Genomic DNA, 22531 nt, shown 5'->3' with positions numbered 1-22531 from the left:
TAATAATAATAAATGAAGTTAAATATCACTTACATAATATTAAAATGATTATTACTCATATTTTCCAATTAAGTAGCATAGAATCAACCAGTGTTTTACAGTTCAATGCTAAGAAACATATTTTAGCTGAATGTGCTGTTTGAAAAGTTAGGGTATATAATAATAATATAAAACTACATTGTAAGAATAAAAATATAGTTGTAAATAAAACAAAGCTTATTAAAATATGTTTTACAAGAATATACAATTTCAGTCTTTCTACATCGAAATGTTACATTTAATTCAATGTGTTACTTGCCGTTTCTTGGTAATTATTTCTGAAATTTCCTATTGCACATAGTTTCTCCACCAATTGTTTACAAAAACTGTGAAGTGTGACATTGTTTCGACTTGATTTATGTTAAACATTTTGTGATGTTTCTGTAAATGCTTTATATAGGCATTCGTAACGTATAGTTGCGATGCATTATATATTTTCAAAAATAACTGTATTATAATATTTGAGGGTTTGTTTGTCATGCTTTAATGCATTATACTTTTTGAAGATGTGGAAATGAATAGATATGTAGTGCAATGTATTATAACTGAATTCATCATACAATGCATTACGAGTTGCATTACAGTGCATAAGTAATGTTTTAAACTTTTAAAATGCATTCTATATAAAAGGTAAAGTGTTACCGTAAATGTTTCTTTTCTATTTCTCTCTTATTTTCTTTTGATATCTGTCTGTGTGTGAGAGCTGTGAGAGTCTAAACTGACAGGAGGAGCAGATGAGCTTCCTGCCGTGCGTTTTTAGAACAGCTGCTACTGAATACATCTGAAAATCCTGCAGCGCCATTTGCAGGAAAGCAGAAAGAAGCTCAGCGAGAGCGAAATAGCAGGTGACAGAAAAGTGTCACGCGTGTTGTAGCAGGCAGAGGTGGAGCCCATGCAATATGTGCAGTTTTCTGCATCACTCTCAATGCGAGCTGACATTTAAGCTGCACTGGAAGAGCAATAGTTAGAGTGAACAGCAAAACAGAAATTGTGTGCTTTCAAGGGAAACCAAGGCTTGTACTCGCTCCGTCTCTTTGTCCGCTGTCCTCCTCCGATTGGGATGTTGACTATCCCAGCGAGATGGGGAAAATGATGTTTGCCTGTGTCTGCTCAACAAACGGCGCCAGCTGAAATCATTACCAGCCAGACACTCCCAGAGAAGCCATGCGCATCCCACGGATCTCTTACACTAAAACACTCGCCCCGACAGGCCTCGCCTCGGCAGGTGAAAGTACTTTCCAGAGAAACTTCACTGCGCCGCACACTCTCGCTCCATCAAAGCAGAACAATTACTCTAACTAGGACACTTTGAGGCTGATTCTATCTCGTTTCAGCTGGAGGAATATTACTCTGTGAGATTAGATGAGTGTATGGAAGCCTGTTTCCACAACGGAATAAAAAATAAAACAAGATAATTGAGACTTTTTATCTCTCAATACCGAAATAAATTCAGAAAATGTTGAAATAAGAAATAAACTCTGAAATTCTGACTTCTTTCTCAGAACTGCGACTTTATATCTCAGAAATGCATGTTTATATATCGCAACTGACTTTTTTCTCGCGATTCTGACTTTTTCCTCAAACTTGCAATTGTAAGAAAAAAAATCAGAACTGCAAGATATAAACACAATTCTGAGAAAAAAAGTCAGAATTGTGAGAAAAAAGTCAGAATTGCTAGTTTATATCCCACAGTTCTTACTCTATAACTCACAATTATGAGTTTATATGTTACAATTCTAAGAAATAATGTCAGAATTGCGAGAAAATTGTGAGATAGAAACTCGCAATTGTGAGAAAAAAAAGGCAGATTTGCAAGTTTATTTCGCACAATTCTTACTTTATAACTCACAACTCAGAGAAAAAAAAAAGTCAAAATTGCGAGAAAAGAAGTCAGAATTGCAAGTTTATATTCCGCAGTTCTTAATTTATTAATTGCAAATGAAATTTGAAATTTTTATTCAACTTTATAACACAATTGTGAGTTTAAATCTTGTAAATCTTAAAAAAATTTAAAATAAAATCAGAATTGCTAGATGTAAACTTGCCATTGTGAGAAAAAAAGCCAGAATTGTGAGATAAAAAGTTGCAATTACCATGTTTAAATTGGTTTTATTCAGTGGTGGGCTTCCCTAGATGAGTCAGCCTACGTTAATCAGCTGTGCTTTTGCAGTGGGCCGATGCTGAAGCGGAGCCAGCGTTCTGTCATCAGAGCGGCTGTAATTTGATGAGTTACCCGGCATCGGTCCTGTGACATTGAATGCTGGCACAAGAGAGTCTCAACTAGACAGAAAGAGCAAGATTGAGCGCAGAAGGCTTTAAAGGCGAGTTTGATGGCATCACGTCAGCAAGATTTACTGTCGTCTGAAATATGTATTACATTAGAGATGGTCTGATCCTAGTTTATAACAGAGCCTAGTCAAAGTCATCTGGAGTTTATTTCATAACAGTGTGATTTTAAAGGTAAACTTATCTGATTGACCACAGACTTGTGGGAAGTCAAATCTACAGTGATAAGACTTTTATTTTGGGCCTGTTTGTCAAATATGAGAGTGCCATATTCTCTGCTCTTAAAACAAGGATAAACAAAATTATCATATTATTATTGATGACAGAGGTTATATAGCTAGAGGAGAGTTGTATTGCTCAGATGTTGAGATTTCAGATCTCCTTAATTTTAGTTTCATATTATTTAAGTATCAACTCTCAAATGTTTCTCCTAAAATGTCTCAATAATGTCTTAAATAACGGTAAAATCAATGTGGATAGCATATGGCTACAATTCGCTCTGAGAAAAGTTTGTACAAATGAGTGAATTTTTAATCTTTTTTTTTTTCTTGATCTTTTTTTTTTCAAACCTTTTGATTTATTGGTTTATGCTTTAAAGTATATGGAAGCCTGTTTCCGCCACTGAGTAAAAAAATTAAAAAGGTAATTGTGACTTTTTATCTCACAATTCTGACTTTTTTTTTCTCAGAATTGCGAGTTTATTATTATTATTATATTAATTGTGAACTCGCAATTCTGAGAACATATCACTCTTTTTTTCCCCCTCAAAATTGGACTTTATAACTCGCAATTATGAGTTTATATCTCACAATTCTGAGAAAAAAGTCAAAATTGTGAGATAAAAAGTCGCAATAACCTTTTATTATTTTTTATTCAGTGGTGGAAACGGGCTTCCATAAAAGTATTATATACATGTAGAGAAATATAAATTGTACTTATGTGAGTTAGATTGGGTAAGGAAAAGATTTTGAAGAACCTAAAATATACAAAACACTAATGAATGAATGAACGAACAAACAAACAATCGATCAGTTTTCTTCCAGGACATTATGCATTATTTTTTGTTAACCCTTAAACACTATGCAATGAATTTCAGGCCAAAATACAGGTAAAAAACCTGTAAAAATATCAATATGAAAAATGTATGAGTTTGTTGTGCCTTATTTGCACAGATTTCTTACAGCATACTTTTGATCTAACATTTTGTTACTTTCTTAATAGTGAACATTACTTTTTGGACCTACTGAAGTAGGACTTTAATACATCTTTATATGTAATTTCATAATTACTTCTGTTGTCTTTTAAATATGGGTGACAAGCAATCATGGTAAACCAAAATATAGTTTACTTTAATGTCATTTCTATTGAAACTTGTCATATATTTAAATGTATTTGTAATGATGAAGTTGCAATTTAGTACATTTAAAATTATTACCACTAAATGTCATTACTAAACACATCAAAATAAGTGTACTTCTTTACAGCACAACAGAAGATCATTAAAACATAATGATTTAAAAATCAGTTCAAAGTAAACTTTAATTTTGACATTATTTCATGTGCTTTTTAAAAGTCTACTTAAGTGTATTAAGAGACAGTCGTGAAAGTCCCTTAAGTGGCCTTTTATTGCATTATTACATTATCTGCAAGTACAGTTTTTGTTTAAAATGTACTTTTAAGATTTGAAGTGCATATCAAGTGCACTTAGTTTCTCTCACATGTAAATAAGCTAAAGCCCTGTCCACTGTTAGCTGACTTGATCAAATGTAAAGATTAAGCACGAGCGTCTGAACTTTGCATATCTGCACACCTGAGCAGAGATATACTTTGATGAATATTTCACAGTTGCTTGACAGCGCTGTGTTGCAGTATTAACACAAACAGTGGGCCAGCAGTGATAGGGTTAGATCAGAGCCCATCTGTCTCCTCGCAGTCTCTCTCTCTCTCTACCTGCTCTCTCAGAGTAATTGGTCCATAACCCCTCTTTTCACACATATCCCCGGCATAGCAGGATAGCAGACAACAGACATCGCTCCTCTGACACACGCACACGCACCCACACTCAAAAACAGACACTTCCCCTGGCTAAAAATAGCAGCCGCCGCAGCTCAAAGCCTCATTCCAGTGAGGATTTTCAGCGTTAGCCTGCACCACACTGGATGTGATGGAGTGTGAGCCAAAGCGTCCTCTGTTTACTCTCTCTCACGCCGTATTCCTTTCCCGCCATCATTCACACTCGCTTTTTCTCTCCTCTGCAACTCTCCTTCGCAATTCAGCCAACATCCCATCTCCTGTGCATCACCTCTCTCCTTCTCTCTCTGTATTAAAGCGCTGTTCTTGCCCTGGCCTGGACGCTGTAAAGGCTCTTTAATTGGCTGCAGTCAAAGCAGTTATGAGAATTGATTAAAGCTACGACTCCAGGCTCGAATTTGCGCCGCCCTTTGAAACAAGGACATTTGTAGTGTAATTGCGTGAGTGTGTCATGTCCAATACACGTAAAAAATACATACTAGAAGGGTCAGCAGCCTGTCAGCGATAAGGGTTTTATGTGCGGCATGAAGGACAACTTCCAGCCCAGTGCAGAATTAACAAGCTCCAATATAAACTGTTCGGTTTCTTGCTGGAATAAAGTGATCAGCGAGTTCAAGGTGTTTTTGAGCAGTCAGGCCTTTACTAGGTTAACCACAGCCATCCGCTCATCCAATTAGATTGACCGACATGATATATAAACTTCAAATTTCAAAGTGAATACCTACCCTTTAATATTCTACATTAAATGATTGTGATGCCAAAATTATTCTGTAGCATTTAAAATGATTGACTTTGAAATGATTGAAAATGCCATCTGTACTAAATAAGCTTAACTATGTTTTGGAAACAAGTCTTACTAATTGGGATTAAGGATGTTCAGATAGATTTGTTAAAAAACAAGACAAAAATACTAATCAAGAATCTTATTTATTTATTTATTTGTCTGTCTGTCTGTTTATCCATCTGTTTGTTTATTTGTTTGCAGTTTAGTTTTTGCTAAGAGCTTTTGGAGAATAAATTTTCTTTGGAGAATATTAAAGAAAGTCCATAAGCTATTTTATATATAAATCCTTCAATAATAAAATAAAATAAAATCTATCTATCTATCTATCTATCTATCTATCTATCTATCTATCTATCTATCTATCTATCTATCTATCTATCTATCTATCTATCTATCTATCTATCTATCTATCTATCTATCTAAACATCCAAAGGCAGTTTACTTAAAGGGGTGGTTTACTGCGATTTCACTTTTTTCATTTTAAATAGTGTGTAATGTTGCTGTTGGTGCATGAACAGTATCTGCAAAGTTGCTGCGCTGAAAGTTCAACGTAAGCGGAGATATCGTCTTTTAAAAATCAGGAAGTTTAATGCCTACAAAAACGACTCATATGGGACTACAACGAGATACTTCCTGGGTTGCATACGTAAAAAACCCATAAATTTGCATCAACCCCTCCCTCCGGAACATGCAAAAGAGGGGGCAAGGCCATGTTCTGCGGCTGTGTCGAAGAGGAAGAGTTATAGTGGAGAGTTGTAGCCATGCCGTCGAAACGGTGTTATTTTCACCCAGCTGTCAGGTCTTCTGTGTTCGGGCTTCCTACGGACGCTGTAGTTCCTCAACAATGGTTAAAATTTATGTTTGATTATGTTCCTGACAATTACAATCCTAATTTAGCTCTCTGTGCTGCGCATTTTACGGAAGACAGCTTCCAGAATCAAGAGAGTTCAGAGTTCAATGCCGGATTCACACAGAAACTATTACTAAAACATGGAGCAGTTCCAACTTTAAAACCAGAGGCAGCAGTTGTTGGGCCACAACCTGTAAGTAAGATTTCATAATTTGGTAACACTTTATAATAACTGCACACTATGAATCATTAGTTAATCATTAGTAAATAGTCAATTCATCATTTATAAAGCATTGTTCCAACATTAATAGGCATTAGTAAGCAGTTTATAAATACAGCTGTAAATGTTTTGTTCTTGAGCATATCTGTAATGTTTAATAATTGTATTTTTCATACTTTATTAATGATCAGTTTATAATTTCTAAATTATTACGTTATTTACAAACCAGTTATTTAGGAGTTGTCAGTGGTTCATACAATCATTTAGAAAGTGTAAGTAAATGATTAATAAACTATTTAAATGTACATTTATGAATCTTATTATTTAGACACATGATAATAGTTCCTCAGTGTGTTAATAAATGCTTTATTAACACATATTCCTGCTGTAATTCATGATTAAGTCAGGTAGTTATAAAACATTTAGTAGTTGCCAGCCATCTATTTTTGTGAGCTCATCTAAAGTGAGGACTATTCATACCTCGTAAAGCATTTACAAAGCAGATTTAAAGGCTCATTTATCTTCCAAACAGACAAGTTAAACAAACACAACACAGAGGGATACAGAACACAGAAATATTTTTCATGATGCAAAAGGAAACTGTACAACTGTACAACTAAAAGAAAAATTAAAGTGTACAGTTGGACAGTTTCATTTTTTTTTTTTTCATCTTGAAATAAATATTTCTGAGTTCTGTATCCCTCTGTGCTGTGTTTGTTTATTTTTTTTCTGTTAGGAAGATAACTGAGCCTTTAAATCTCCTTTGTAATAGATATGCTTATAAATCAAGAACAAAACATTTATAGCTGTATTTATAAACTGCTTACTAATGACTATTAATGTTGGAACAATGCTTTATAAAGGATGAACTGACTATTTACTAATGCTTACCTAATGATTCATAGCGTGCAGTTATTATGAAGTGTTACCAATAATTTTAAATGTATTTGCATGTATAATTTCAGACGTAATGTTTTATGTACTAATTTTGTAAATGTATTTTCCATGTGTACTTTATGACGTAATTTTTCGATTTGATCAAGAACGTAAACACAAGCCAACGCTGTTTGGTTAGTAGCCAGTTAGTTCGATGCTATTTTGTGTGTATAAGACAAACGTGTACAAACTTCAAAAAATTATATGTAATCACAACAGCAAACTTCCATTCAGAAACGTTTGTAAGAGCCGTGCTTGCGGAAGTTCTGCTCGACTCTCTTCATTACCGCTTTCTGGGTCTGATTCTGGCTCAAACTGATACGGCAATATTGACGACATTATTTACATTTGACCGGAGCACATGCAGCTGTCGCCCAGTAAAGGTGATGGGCGTGAAGTTTCCGGACGATGTGCAGTACGCAGTTTAGCCAATCACAACACACCGGCCCAACTAACCAATCTGAGCCCATCGCCTGTTTCTGAGGGAGTGGTTTCATAGAATCAGGAAGTCAACCGGTCGTTCAAATGACAGGAGAAAGCGGCTTACAATAAAGGTGAAATATATGAAAAATAAGGCGTTTTTTAACAAACGAAACACGAAGACATGTTATATTGCACCCCATAAACACAATCAAGCAAAGAAAAAAAGCAGTAAACCACCCCTTTAAAGATATTATTAAGAAGATATCTAAAATATATATCAATATATCTTATTCATCATCCTTATTATTATTATTATTATTAACTTAATTCTCAGCCCCATTGGCCAACTGTGAATAATGTTCACAAAATGTTGGTTATAAACTTTACAAAATAACTTATTATTTATTTTATCAAAATACCTTAACTATTTTATAAAAACATGTCTTAATAAATGAGATTAGATTTTTTTTTTTTTTCTTAAATGGGACAAAAATACTGATTAAGAAGATTGATTGATTGATTGATTGATTGATTGCAATTTAGCAATATAATGGCTGTTTTATGGAAAAGGACAAGTCCTTGACATCCTGTTTTCAAATATGTCAACAGAACAAAGAAAACTGCCCTCGTTTTGTCTTTAACCAGCTCGGAGAAGCTAATGGCGAGCACTGAGCAGCTAGAATGACTTGTAGCTTTCCAGCAGGTTGAAAACTCAATGGTGTTTGGCTGACAATAAAAGACTGATTGAACTCCTGTTCAAAACCGTTCTCTCAGTCTCTGTTTTGGAGGTCATTCATAACAACAGAGGCCATGAATGGATACAGCCACATGATTACAGACATTAAGCCTCTGGCAGTGTAGTCAGGACCAAATAACAGTGCTCGAGGATGGAAAGATGTGGCTGTTTCAGTTAAACCCCTCATGTGTAATTAGACACTGTATAAATGATGTTGTTGTTGGTGGTGTTTTTGGGTCGCTTTCATTCCAGCAAACCCCTCGCATGCATTGATGTCCGAATGCAGTGATTTCAGAGGGACGATGTGAACTTGTCATATTGCTCTCCAAAGGATTCTGCCGTGTTTTGCTGTGGTTTCTGCCTACTGTGCCAAAGACCAATTCTTTTGCCCCTTGAATATTTTTCCTTTTCCATTTCCCATTTATCTGTCCATCAATCTGCTTAACTCTCTCGGCCGGAGTCTCTGGACTCAGTGTGTGATCGGCGAGGGCTGCTTTTATAGAGTTCAGGTCACACTGTGAAACGCTGTGTCCGCGGCGCCTCGGCGTTTGATGCCCATCCTTTGTCCTCGGGCCTCGCCCATCATCTTTATGACACTGATAAAATGTGCTGTGAACATAAAGGCTCTGAAGTGGTGGAGGTGAAATCATTTTGAACTAAGAACCGGTTCACTCTCTCTCTTCTTCTGCCTGCAGCTCAGTGTTTTTCTCTTAAAATGTATAATTTTTTCATTGAGGAGTCATTCTGAAAATATGGAGACGTACATGTCCTTTGACAATAATGCAACAATTTAAAGAAGGCAGTATGCTGTAACCTAACATTTATTCGTTAATATGAAAAGGTTGGACTCTATTGTTTTGCACATGTTTTTGTCAATTATTTGCATTTGCAAAGTGCCTGAAAAATCTCCTGTGACCTTCATCCGATATACCTCTTCTATGACATTTACAGTTATTTATTTATTTTTTACTCATGTTTTCACTGGCTCAGAATTAATGCAATGTCTACTGAAAAGCGAAACAAAATAATTAATTAATGATATGAGTAAATAAAAAAAAGATGTTTGTCACTTTGAATTACGTCATTAAAAACAAAGTTGTTCAAAGGTTCTTCCAAAGTCAAGTTGTCCTTTATAATTAGCAATGATGTAAAGATTTTAATAAATGCCATCTCCTTTTATGATTTAATATTGAACTGAACTAAAGTGAATTCAATACATTGCTTTTAAGAATCACTTAGAAATGATAGATTATGCTGGTGCAGGATGGATGCTGTTTTATTCAGTCTAATGACTCCAGCACAGTTCAGATCATAATTCATGACTATTTTACAATTTGGCGAATTGGTGGTGAATTTGTCCAATTTTATACCTGAGGATCAGATTTAAGGTTGAACCTTTTACCTGCAATTTAAATGGTTTTGTATGAGTCAGATCGTACAAATAACCAGTTCATACAATACTTACCAATTTTCATGACATCGAGTAGCATGACCCAGTATCAGAATCAGTCGTGACTGCCCTGATATCCTGGTGTGCATTTTTATTTTCCAGAAAATGTACTCACCCTCACCTTTTTTCAAACCTATATAAACCTATATATATATATATATATATATATATATTTTTTTTTTTTTTTTTTTTTTTTTTCAAAAATTCTTTCATAGGAAATAAGATGCAGTGGGGGTCAAATAAAAGTGGTTGATTGCCATTGTCATGTATTTGCAAAATACATTTATCTAAGGAATAAATCTGTTTTATTTTAGTAATTCCATACAATAAATGTTAATATTATTTATTTCTAATTTTAGTAATGTGTGTGTGTGTACGTTTTTGTGACATATGAGGACACAAATTTGTATAATGACACGAGTATGACATAGCTATTACAAGGAGAAGGCGATTTATGAGGACATTTCCCCATGTCCCCATATTTCAGAAGGCTTATAAATCATACAAAAATGTTTTTTTTTTTTTTTTTGAGAAAGTAAAAATGCAGAAAGTTTCCTGTAAGGGGTAGGGTTAGGTGTAGGGCGATAAAATATACAGTTTGTACAGTATAAAAACCATTACGCCTATGGGATGTCATTTGGCAACTAGTCCAAAACAGCATTGGTCTCCATTGACTTGATTGACTGTATATGGCTAATACACAAATAAGTAAATAATCTGAATCATAATCTCTACATTTCCTACTAACATTGTTACTAAGACTTCAAAATCCAGTCTTCCCCCTTTTTCTCTCTCTGTCCATCCATGTGTCCTAGTCCACCTTGTCATGGCCTCATTCAGTGTGACTTTTCTTCCCCTGTCCTTTCCATTCAACCAGAAGATATTTTTAAATCAATCCTCGCATGTACATTTTCACATAGTACATAGCAGGGATCAGGGGACAGGAACAATATCGTGTGGTGGAGCTTCACCAGCACTTAAAGTGAAAGTGTCATGCTGGAGGAGACAGTGGCAGCTCTCTGCACTGAGATTCATTTCCGATGGAGTGTCCCACTTGAGATTTACGTCGTCTACTCATCCAGCATTCAAGAGTCTGCCTCACTCTTTATTTATGAGGATTCATTATTGCTAAAACCACGCATACATGTTCTGCTATTGGATCCGCACTGATGGTCTGCCACAGGAGACTGATTTTGGGAATATGCTGGATCTTCATTGCTCCGAACATCACAGCATTTGAAAACACACTCCAGATGAAGATCTCATCTAGATTTGTAAAATGGGAATTGGCCTAATTTTGCAACGCATGAGCCGGTTTGTGATTTTCTGAACTTTTACAGTAGTATCTGAGATCCCATCGGGTGTTTTTTCTGTCTAATGCCGTCCTACTGACAGATCCTGGTGCTTTTTTCATGGAGAGCATGAGCAGGAAATGTCAAAAAAAAAAATCCATCAGGCTTTACACAAGATGTTTATTTTATGGTATAACTTTAAATGGCACAAATTGCTTTGATGATGTTCCACTTTAGTGCATTCACACTCAGATCAAAGTTTCCCAGGGTACTGCTCTTTCATTTATGATACTGATAATATAAAGAAAGCTTCAGGGTATGTTTGCAAGTGAAGGTGTGTAGTTTTCGAGGCCTCAGCTCTTCTTTTGAAGATTATAAACTTTTGGCAAACACTCTTCAAGCGGGCAGGATCACTCCAGGAGGTCAATACGCTGGTTTATCTCCTGCTCTCTGTCATGAAATCTCTCCTAAACACCTACCGCTATGACCGCCCAGTTAGACGGATCGCAAACTACAGGTTCTTTTCATTGAAATGCTCACAGAGTCCATTCCACAGCTTCGTTTTTTAATATTTTATCTGCTGTTTGGATGTTTGGGGGCTTTTTTCATGACCATTAAGAAAGATCTGGCCTAGATCTTTTAATGTTTTGCCTGGATTATTATGTTTTTTCACTATATAGGCCAATTTTTGAATCATTTACAACTCAAATGAGTTCTGGATCTCCTTGATAACTTATTACATTTATTTGTTATTATTATTATTTTTTAATGTTTCTTTATTTTTAATTTTTTTTTAAAGTAAAGTTATACTCAGTTTCTAACAATTTCTTCATGTAGCTTAATATATTAAGTGTTGTCTGGGTTTTGACTGTTTATATACTGCATATACTTTTTTTTTTTCTTTATCAGTACGATTTTTAATGTTTTTAAAGTAGTCTCTTATGCTCGTCAAGGCTGCATTTATTTAATGAACAATACATACAAAAAAGTAAACAAACAAAAAACTGGGAAATTGTGAAATATTATTGCAATTAAAAATAAAAGTTTTCTATTTTAATATACTTTAAAATGTAATTTATTTCTGTGATTTAAAGCTACATTTTCAGCATCATTACTCCAGTCTTCAGTGTCACGTGATTTTGTCACAGTTCACCAAGGATGAGAACAAGGAGGATGCAGGCAAACTTAACTTCTCTTTATTAGTGCAAGCATAAACTTTTAGCAACGGTGAAGACTCTGAGATCAAATTCAGAGAATGCAAGGTGACAGTCTCATCTGCACTTCCAGGTAGCAGTCCATAGTCCACTAATCCAAAGAGAATCAACGAGGTAGAAAGAGCACAGGTAAGTGTCAACAGTCCACAGGGCCTAGGAAGGAACCACTGAGAGTGCTCTTATAGGGGCTGTTTACACACTTCATGCATTTTTTCTGATCGGATAGCTATCCGATCCTGAAAAGACCAGGTGTAAATGCTCTCCGAAACGCTTTCGAGACTCATTTAAATCCGATCGCTCAAGTGTAAATGCATCTGGTTGTTGAAACCACATATGCAAATATTACTCCTCCCAAAATATTCAAATAATAAACGTGTGAGAGCGTTTTATAGGCTATATGGCATGTTATATTCAGATATGACAGCGCTAATGCAAAAAGCATCACCGCGGATGAGTAGCTGAGTATCTCTTCAGCAAGCCGACACACAAACTGCCGCGAATGAAACTGAAAGTAGTTGTCGCAGACGCTCAACACACAATCATCTTCATTAAAAAGTAGTGAGACTAACCTATCTCCCCAGTGCTGATGCTGCGCTCTCTCCTGTTGCGGTCTCTGATATTGAAATTAGCTGATGAGGAATAAAATGCAGAGCATACTGTATCTATTGCTTTCATTGACGTGAACTACGTTAAATTTGCATATAGCGCGAGAATTGAAGAAGGGATTTATATCCGTTATGTGGCCAAGTGTAAATGAAAACGTTTGAACAAATCAGATATCCGATCAGAGAAAGTGAAGTGACCAGGTGTAAACAGGTCCATAGTGTTCTGGTGATTGAGTGCAGGTGCAGGTAATTAGTGCATTAATTTCTTTCCAAAAAACAAAACAAAAAACAAAACAAAAACTGACCCCAAACTTATTAACAGAAAATATTTATATTCTGTTTCAATAAATTCACACCTCTTCTGTGGGACTTATTGAGTTCTGCTGTATTTGATTACTGCTCTCTCTCAGTAGAGTTTCATTTGGCAGTCATCTGAACTCATCTGATCTCTCCGTTGGAAGTCGTCTGATATCAGTTGCAGGAATCAAGCAGCAAATGCAAAAGTGCCACTGGATTCCTGACATGAACAGTACATAATTCAGACGTCAAAATATACTAACCAAACTCAACCTCAGCACAGAGTTGCTTTCCATTTTGTTCCTTGATTATATTATCTCGCCCCTCTCCTTCTCTTTATTCTGTTGTCTAGGTCTTTCTATAATTTAATGCAAAATGAAAGGCCTGCTGAAGGCTCGTATCATGGAGATGGTACAAAAGAGCATCTGTACAGAAAGAGCGAGAGCAAAAGCGTGGAAGAGCTCTGACTCTAATGGAAACCCTCTCTTGGAGTTGAGAGTGTTTCATATTTATACCAACTAAAGTCTGAAACACTCCACATATACTGCATTGTAATCGATACAAGCTTTAGTTGACAAAGAAAGCAAACTGCAGATCTCTTTCTCGTTTGAACAAACCACAGGTGTAACATTAATACTTGAGTTCAGTGCTGAATGATTCTGTTTACATCTCATCCGTGGAAGTCTGAGATTCCTGGTGTGTTGCACAATAGATCAGAATCGGCCAGCTGTGCACAAGCATTAGGCGGCTTGATATTTGCTTCCGCGCAAAATGAAATATTAAAAGACATTATCAGTGTTGCACATGATGGAAAACAAGGTTAGCATTCATGTTTCATTGTTTCTAAGAGGAAAATTGTCCGTTAAGGGATTGTTTTTGGGATGTTTTCATCTTTGTCATGTTTGTGTGCAGTAAACATTTATTAAGAATTTCTAGGTTTTTGAAAATTAAGATTGTTGTTGCGTTCATTCTTACTGTGAGTGTGTTAACCGTTATTGTGAATGAGTGTCATTAAGCCCAAATGCAAATTACTCTGTGTTTATTTGTGCATTCAATTATAGATAAAAAACGGTCTGTTTACTTGTCTTATATTTTTTTTTTTTTATGTGTGTATATTATAATGTGGAATGACCCTATAGTGCTGATATACTGTATTGATTGTACTGTTTTTTTAAAGATATATATATATATATATATATATATATATATATATATATATATATATATATATATATTTATTATTATTATTATTATTAATTTTTTTTTACCTAATTTGAAAATATTTATAAATCTACAAATATTTACTAAGGCTTTAAATGAAATGAAATGAAAATGAAAACTGGCATGATTTACTTACCCTTATGTCATTACTAACTTGAATGACGTTCTTTATTCTTTGCAACACAAAATAAATATTTTGAAAAATGTTGGCAACCAATCATTTTTGATGACAAATGAATCAAACAAACAAACACATAAATAAATAAAATTCAAATTTCTCCAAATATTCTCTATGTGCCACAGAGGTAAGGAATTCACACAGGTTGAATGATGACCAAATTAAGATCTTTGGTGAACTGTCCCTTCAAAACAATATATTGAAAGTATATTCTACTCTATTTTATAAGCTTATATATTTTACTATCCTAAATACGTGATAATTTGGTTAATTGCATTTTGTTATCTGTATTAGTATTGTTTTTCCCCTCCTGTCCTTTCACTGAGAGCCGCTGATCAAGAGTGTCATTTTACTTCCAAAGAGCTCTGATAAAGAGCAAACCAGTGAGTCTGTTATAGAGCTCTCCTTGTGTTTGTTGACTTAATTAGTCATTAAAAGAGTGATCTCTGAGGGGCGGTTGTTGTATAAAAAGGTTTGTAGTGTTTGCATGTTTATTATAATGCGCTGTGATTTAATCAGGGCTTTGCCCACAGTCATGTGGGTTTGTGATTGTGGTCAGATGAAATGTTGGGGAAGCAAATCTTTAAATGTAACTTGTACTTTTGAAACTGTTAATATAGTTTGGAATAGCAGTCGCTCTCTATGTCCTTCAGTCTCAGATTTCTTTCTCTCATCTATCACTCTCTCCTCCTCCACATCTTGCTTCATTTGTCTCTCTCAGGGGTTGCTGCTGTTGACCGGACAGCTGCTTCAGTGTCTCGGGTCACAAAGCCTGCGACCCCCTGCCTGACTCTGGCCTTATTTGCATGTGAACCGTATCGCTGTGAGTGCTGTTGCTTTGCCAATCCAACGTTCATTTCATTTTGGATTTGCCCTTACAAGTGATAGAAAAGCAGAGGAAAATAGCTGGCATCATAGATAATGGGTCTTTTCAGCACATTTACACGTCCATTATTATAATAACCTCATTAGCAGCAGATGAACGTTCAGAGGATTCAGATGGTATAGTATGAACTGGACCGCTGAGAATAGTGTATAGTCAGATTCCTGACTCTCGGCATACAGTCTAACCACAAGAACCAGGTTTATCTATAATATATTATACTACAGTAAAAGTCTTCATGAACGGTTGGATAACATAGACTACCATTCGAAGATATGATTTATATGTTTTTGAAAGTCTCTTCTGCTCACCTTCATTTATTTGATCAAACATACAATAAAAACAGTAGTATTGTAAAATATTATTAGCATTTAAAATAGCTATTTTCTATGTGAATATCTGTTAAACTGTAATTTATTTCTGTGATGTGCAGCTGAATTTTCAGCATCATTACTGCGGTCTTCAGAGTCACATGATCTTCAGAAATCATTCTAATATGCTGATTTGCTGCTCGAGAAATATTTCTGATTATGATCACTCTTGAAAATAATTGTTGCTTCATATTTTTGTGGAAACCGTAATGCATTTTATTTTTCTTATTTTTACTTTGATAAATAGAAAGTTCAAAAGAACAACATTTGTTTGAAATATAAATATTTTGTAACATTGTAAACGTCTTTACTGTCACCTTTGATCATTTTAAAGCATCCTAAATAAAAGTATTACAAAAGTACAGATCTTAAACTTTTGAATGGTATTATATAGGGCAAATGTGTGTAGACTGTGTGACCTGAATTTCTGTCCAAAATACTGATTATTCAACTGATTTAAATCAGAAAACAAAACTATTTTTACTCGCTATTATGTTAATCTTTCAGATCTATCACAATCTTTATTTTAACTTCAATATTGTTTCTTAAAATCACAATCCCCGCAAACATACAGTGAAAACAGTGTTGTTCGATTCACAAACTAACAACATTTTTGAGCTGATTCTTTTAGTGAATCAAACTCAGCAGCTGCCTTTGTGTTGATTATTGTATCTGTTAAAGCAGAGTTTGAGCCTTGATGTTGTGTTTTTTTTTTTTTGTTTGTTTTTTTTTAAATTGTATAATGCACCAATTTAGAAAGCTCTTTTACAGGATGGTCTAAGATAATAGAAAAGTCATTTCTGTTATATGCAAGCACAATGAACATTACAACTGAAATATATCCAAATGAATCCGAATACAACTACAGAGACTATTGTATCGTTCAGTAATTAGCTCTTCCTGGAAAAATTTCTATTTTAAGCTGGTGCCTTGTAAAACCTCTTTCCTCAGATTGTCTTTGTGGAGGTGTTTAGTGTGTTTGTTTCACAAAGGCATTCGCTCTTGATGATACGCACCTGCATCAGCATTCCTCATTTGTAATTCGCTTTGGGTAAAAGCACTGACATAAAGAAATTTAAATATCCTGTCCTTGCGTGTTATGTTATATAAATCACAAGAGGAACGCTTGAGAAGTTAGATCGCTAACAACATAGAGATCTGACGCATGCTTGTTGTGAAAGTGTCGACAGCAGGCCTGTTTGGAACGGAGGAGTGCACTGATGCCGATCGCGCCTCTCGTACACTCGCCTTCCTTCGCTCAGGTTGCCAGATTGGACTTATTTGGACGAGCGTTTCACTTTTATCGGAATGGAAAGATTTTATACAAAGCGATTCCTTGCTGTCATGCCTGAGAAGTTAAGCAATGTTGTGAACAAGTGTGTATGTGCGCAAATGCTAGTGTGTACGCGGAATTATTGCGGTACGGTGTCGCTTCTCAGCTCAGTAGCTGCGTCTGATGAAAGTTTGGCATTTTCTTAGATGTGATTCATTTGCAATCTGCAGATCTAATGATGGGAAAGAAAACCAGGGATGTTTGAAGGCAATAAGAAAAAGATGATTTGTTCAAATGACTAGAAAAGCAACCAGTCATAACTGAACCTTTTCGTGTTTTACTTTTGTTTTAAATACTCACTTTTGAACAGTATCTCGTTTAATTAACTCAATATAACAGTCTAAGCTTGTAGTGTGTCCTTGAAATGAAGTTATATGTTCTGGTCATTACTTTTATGCCATACTTTGACGGCATTTCAATAACTCTGTACACATTAGACAATTGAATATAAGCCTACAAGAGAGCATTTCTGCATTTGTATTCAAAGGTCAAGAAGTCAGATGCTGATAGAAATGGCAAATGAAGTGATTTTTTGAAGGTTTTTCTTCTCCTCAGCTCCAATCCCTGAGGTGCTCAAAGGGGATTTTGCTTCAGCTTTTGAATTTCAAGGCTTACACAATTGCAGTCAAGCAGTGCAGATTTGCCAACGTGACCCAACAGTTCCCATTGGCTTTAATGAAAGCATATTTCCTTGGGGAAAAAAAAGACTAATAAAACCTCAGTAGGGAATATTCAAATGCACAACATTTTCCTTCACTGCTTGTCACAGATTTCTCTGATGTAACATCTAAACGTTTGCTCTGCCTTTGGACAGACTGTACCTGTCTATCCTCAAATTGTTTTTTACTAATGCTTGAAGACTAACGGTTGTTCTTATCCGTGTCATGACTGTATTTATTGTAGAAGGCGTTATGCTTGTTGATTTGGTTGCGTAGAGCACAGGACATTGTTAACCCTTAAATTTGCAGCAACATACTCTAAATACCTCAGAAAATATATTTATTTCTAATTTGATGTAATGCAGTATACGATTTCAGTTAGGACTGCACAATAATGAAATAAGCATTACAATTTTTGCAACCATGATTACCTAATCATGAAAAGTGATGACGTTTTCTACTTCTACGTTTTTGTTTTGATTTTTTTCTTTAAACCAGACTCATTGGAGCCTGTGGCAACATTTCTGCAAAATAATATTATTATGTTTCTTGCATGTTTACTGACACTTTCAAAGTGAAAAAGCACTAAAATCATGCAACTTTTTTTTAATTTTTTTTTTTATCTAAAACAAATAAATGTGACTATGGCAATTTATTACATTGGTTGTTGTATGTTTTGAGGCAGTTTGGAAATTAAATGGCACTAAAAGGTTAATCGTGTTTGAAAATGATGTAGCATATACTAACTGATGGGGTTAACAAAAGCAACCATGAGATAAAAACACATTTACTAAAGCAACCATGCCATTTTATCTTGCTTATACAAGTCTTTAAACTGTTTTACCATGACTCGTGTTTCACAGGACTCACTTCGCAATGCAAGAGTTATGCTTTACCAGGTGTGCTAACAAGCAAGTTTACTATGCTAGAAAAGCCTTCCATATGGAGCTGGTTATGTGATGCAAACATCAAAACGTATTACTTTACAAATTGTGCACTATATGTTAAAAAGTGTTTGGAGCTCATAACATAGTATTGTGCAAGGAACCACACAAAAATGACCCTTTATTAACTAATAATTAATAATAATAATCAAAAACTGCAGTCAGTTGTATATATAGTTTTGGGAGTTTTACAGAAAGGTTGTGTTTTTTTTTTTTTTTTGATTATGTTGAGCTTTGTAACCAATCACAGACACGTCAGTCATGCACATGAATGTAATGGCCAATCGGAGGCGTTTAAAACCATCTATATTTACCATGATTAATAACATCTGGTCCTTAATGAGTGAGTTATAAGCAATCTGATCGACACATCTGTGTTCCATGTTTTATTTTGGTACGTGATGGCACGTGAAATTGAGCACTGGCGAAACATCACCTGACATTTAGATGCTTTAGAACCAAAGCCAAATGAACCGTTGGTAATTTGGAATTCTTTTGAATTTGTTACATGTCGTGCCGCTCGCTAGCAGTGCAATCGGTGTAACAGCCAATATAGCGAGGTGCAAATGAGATATTTACCTGCAGTAGAGACAGCTATGTTGATTTTAAGGGGCGCGTTTGCGAGTCCAGAACTCAGTGAACTTGCGCTGAACTGCAGGGCTCAAACTGTGTAAACTTACAGTGACAGCTTCAGTGATTTTAATGGCTGGGAGCGCGCTAGTATTGTCACGATGCTCACTTTCTGGGCATAATTGGAAAAGTGTTTTTATGTTGCTAAGAGGGCCAATGTGAAGGTACTGTTTAACTGCTGCCTTGACTTACTTATGTTTAATTAGAGCTATCAAACGATTAAAAATTGTAATCGGATTAATACAAGATATGGCGATTAATTAATCAAATTAATTACAAATAATCACATATTTCAATATTTGCAGCTGAACCCACATAATTAAAGATAATTCAATGACATTAGTCTGCATTATTGAGGCAGATGAGAGAATCATAGACAGTGCAAATGCAGTGTTAATTTCTATGTGATTGAAATTATGCCCATCACTGACCTGCAGCAGGTAGATTTGGTGGCTGTATATTTAATTATATTCAATTGATAATGTAATGTATATTACCATTCAAATGTTTAGGGTTGGTTAAGTTATTTTAATGTTTTTGAAAGACATCTTATATTACTCTCCAAGGCTGCATTTATTTGATCAAAATGCAGTAAAACATTATACTAGTGAAATGTTATTACAAATTAAAATAGCTATTTTCTATTTGAAGATACTTAAAAATATAATTTATTCATTGTGATGCAAAGCTGAATTTTCAGCATCATTATTCCAGTCTTCAGTGTCACATGATCCTTCAGAAATCATTTATTTTGTAACATTCTAAATGTGTTTATTGACAATTTAATGCATCCTTTCTGAATAAAAGTATAATATTTTTTCAAAGCAATAAATGAATGAATAAATAAAATCTGAAAACCCCAAAACTGCTGATGAATGTCTTTGCATTTTTGAGATATTGTGTCAAGTTTAAAACACTTGTATTTTTAGAAACACGCCTGCGTTCTGTTCCATTTATCCCAAGAATTTACATACGAGTCAGGGGGGCCATGATTAATGACATAAATTTTGCAATGCTTTATTTTTAATACATAATTAATAACTCTAAATTAACATGTTAAATTTGCAGCCCTAATTTATATGCAAATTCGGTTTTGTGAATGTAAGAGTGATTACAGTATCAAGGGAATTAATTGACAATTACGATTTTTGTCACGATCATGCAGCTTTAGTTTTAACATTTTATTTTTCTCCAACGTTCTTTGTAATTACACCCAATTTTACCAGTTTGCCTAGTACTTATCTATTTATTGTAGAAAACCGTGGAGCTTCACTCTCTGTTTGTGTTGTTCCATCATAATGAATGGTAATTTAGTCTCTTCTGAACACGGTAACTCCACCATTAGCACCAACGTATGCCAATTACACAGCTAGAACATACAGTGGCCAACATAAAAATTACCACTCTGTAATCCGGGACCACTATGACTCTAAAGCGGAGGAAAGCCTGTCATTTATCTCACACATTTGTCTCTCCAACTCTCGAGAGCTGATGAATGAAGAACAATCACCATTTCTCAACACTGGGCTCCATTCAGCAATAAGACAGAGTGTCTGTGCACTCAGTCAGTGTTTTTGTCTTGAATATAATCAGTTACCCTTAGCTGTGTAAATATAAGAGAACGCGATACACTGCTCAAGTGCTTTGACAGTCATTTTGTCTTCATCTATATTGGTTCTCTCTCTCTCTATTTTTCCCACAGACAGATTGGTGTATCGTAGCCAATGACTCAATGACTGCTGTGGAGCTCCTGGATCTGGCTCAGTAGCGTGGAGTCGTCACACCCTGAAGAGAGGAGAAAATGGACAGGCAGAATGTCTTGAGAATGCTGGGTCGGCCTCTCAGAAGGTCAGTGAAGTCCTGTCTTTCTGTGGTGACGCCACGCTGACATTCAGTCTTATTTACAGGTCTGAAACCAGACGGGCCTCTCGATGTTTGTGCTTTACCCGAGAGGGAAAGCAATGGCAAATTTAGCTGCAGGCAGCAATTATGCAGCCAAGCCCCACTGGCACATGCCAGTTGTACATTGGAGCAGATTTGTCTGGTCATACGACTCCCTTTGGTTACATAATATAAATTAGTTCAAGGAATGTTAGTAGATTTACCGGTATTTCTATCTTTATAGCATTTGATATCATTCATGGGGCAATCAGGACATTGTGGCAAAGATTTGTCTTAATATGCACAGATGATGTTGCAAGAAAATGACTGACATCAATATTGGCATCTTTCGAATTCAGGAACTTTGTTCTTTTAAAAAAAAAAAAACGCCAAATATTCAAGTTAATTTTGTGAGGTTTGGCCTGAAGATGACCTATTAGTGACGATTGAACCTGATTGATCAAAATAGTATTGAAATGTCTTAGTCCGATTATCAAGCCACAAAGGCTGTGATTTTTCCCACTTATTTAGCAGCACTAAAATTGGACAAATATTGTAGGAGGAGTAGCATAAAACAGTATGCAAATTTGTCCAAAATGTGTACAAGGATAAAAGGAGTGCTTTTGACCCCTAATACACACTATATGACCAAATATACACTACTATGTTAAAATTTTAGGCCATTAATATTTTCATCAAAAAAAGGGTAAGTGGAAATAAAAGTAGTGTGTCAGTAGGAAATATCAGTTTAATTTGCAGGTAGGTTTCCTAGTGTATCTTGGAGACATTGTCAAAGTTATTCTGGATTTAAAGGAATCAAAAGGAATGTTTGGAAATGTAAGCTGATATTTCCTACTGACACACTACAGCAAAATTAATTACTGTCTTAAAAGCATTTTTTTGTTGATGAAAATACTAACGGCCAAAGCCTTTTGCACAGTATTCTATGTGGACACCTGAACACTGAACACTACACCTACATGAGCTTGTTGAGCTTATCTATTCAAAACCTTCTGCTTTAACAGCTTCCACTCTTCTGGAAAGAGTTTCCACTAGATCATGGCTGTGGAGATTTTCTCAATTCAGATATAAAGTGTCCGTGAGGTCGGGCGTGATGTTGAGCGTAGGGCTCTGACTCACAGTCGGCGCTCAGATTCATCGTGAAGCTTCTCAGTGGGGTTTCAGACTGGCTTCATGCAGGCCAGTCAAGCTCTTCTAACCTAGACTCAACAAACCATTTCTTTATGCTCCTTGCTTTGTGCATCGGT

General features: G+C 35.3%; 1 protein-coding gene across 2 annotated transcripts in view; it reads left to right on the top strand.

The window, feature by feature from the left end:
* Window positions 1–22531, top strand: part of si:cabz01090165.1 (uncharacterized protein LOC100333421 homolog) — a 175846-nt gene that overhangs the window by 76574 nt on the left and 76741 nt on the right. For both annotated transcript variants that reach the window (XM_058752334.1, XM_058752335.1), the window contains exon 2: window positions 21085–21230. In XM_058752334.1, coding sequence (XP_058608317.1) covers window positions 21184–21230 — 47 coding nt within the window. In that variant the 5' untranslated portion in view covers window positions 21085–21183. The remainder of the gene's footprint in view (window positions 1–21084; window positions 21231–22531) is intronic.

Source organism: Onychostoma macrolepis, chromosome 18, assembly GCF_012432095.1.
Source record: "Onychostoma macrolepis isolate SWU-2019 chromosome 18, ASM1243209v1, whole genome shotgun sequence".
Lineage (NCBI taxonomy): Eukaryota > Metazoa > Chordata > Actinopteri > Cypriniformes > Cyprinidae > Onychostoma > Onychostoma macrolepis.
This window is presented reverse-complemented; position numbering and strand designations above follow the sequence as displayed.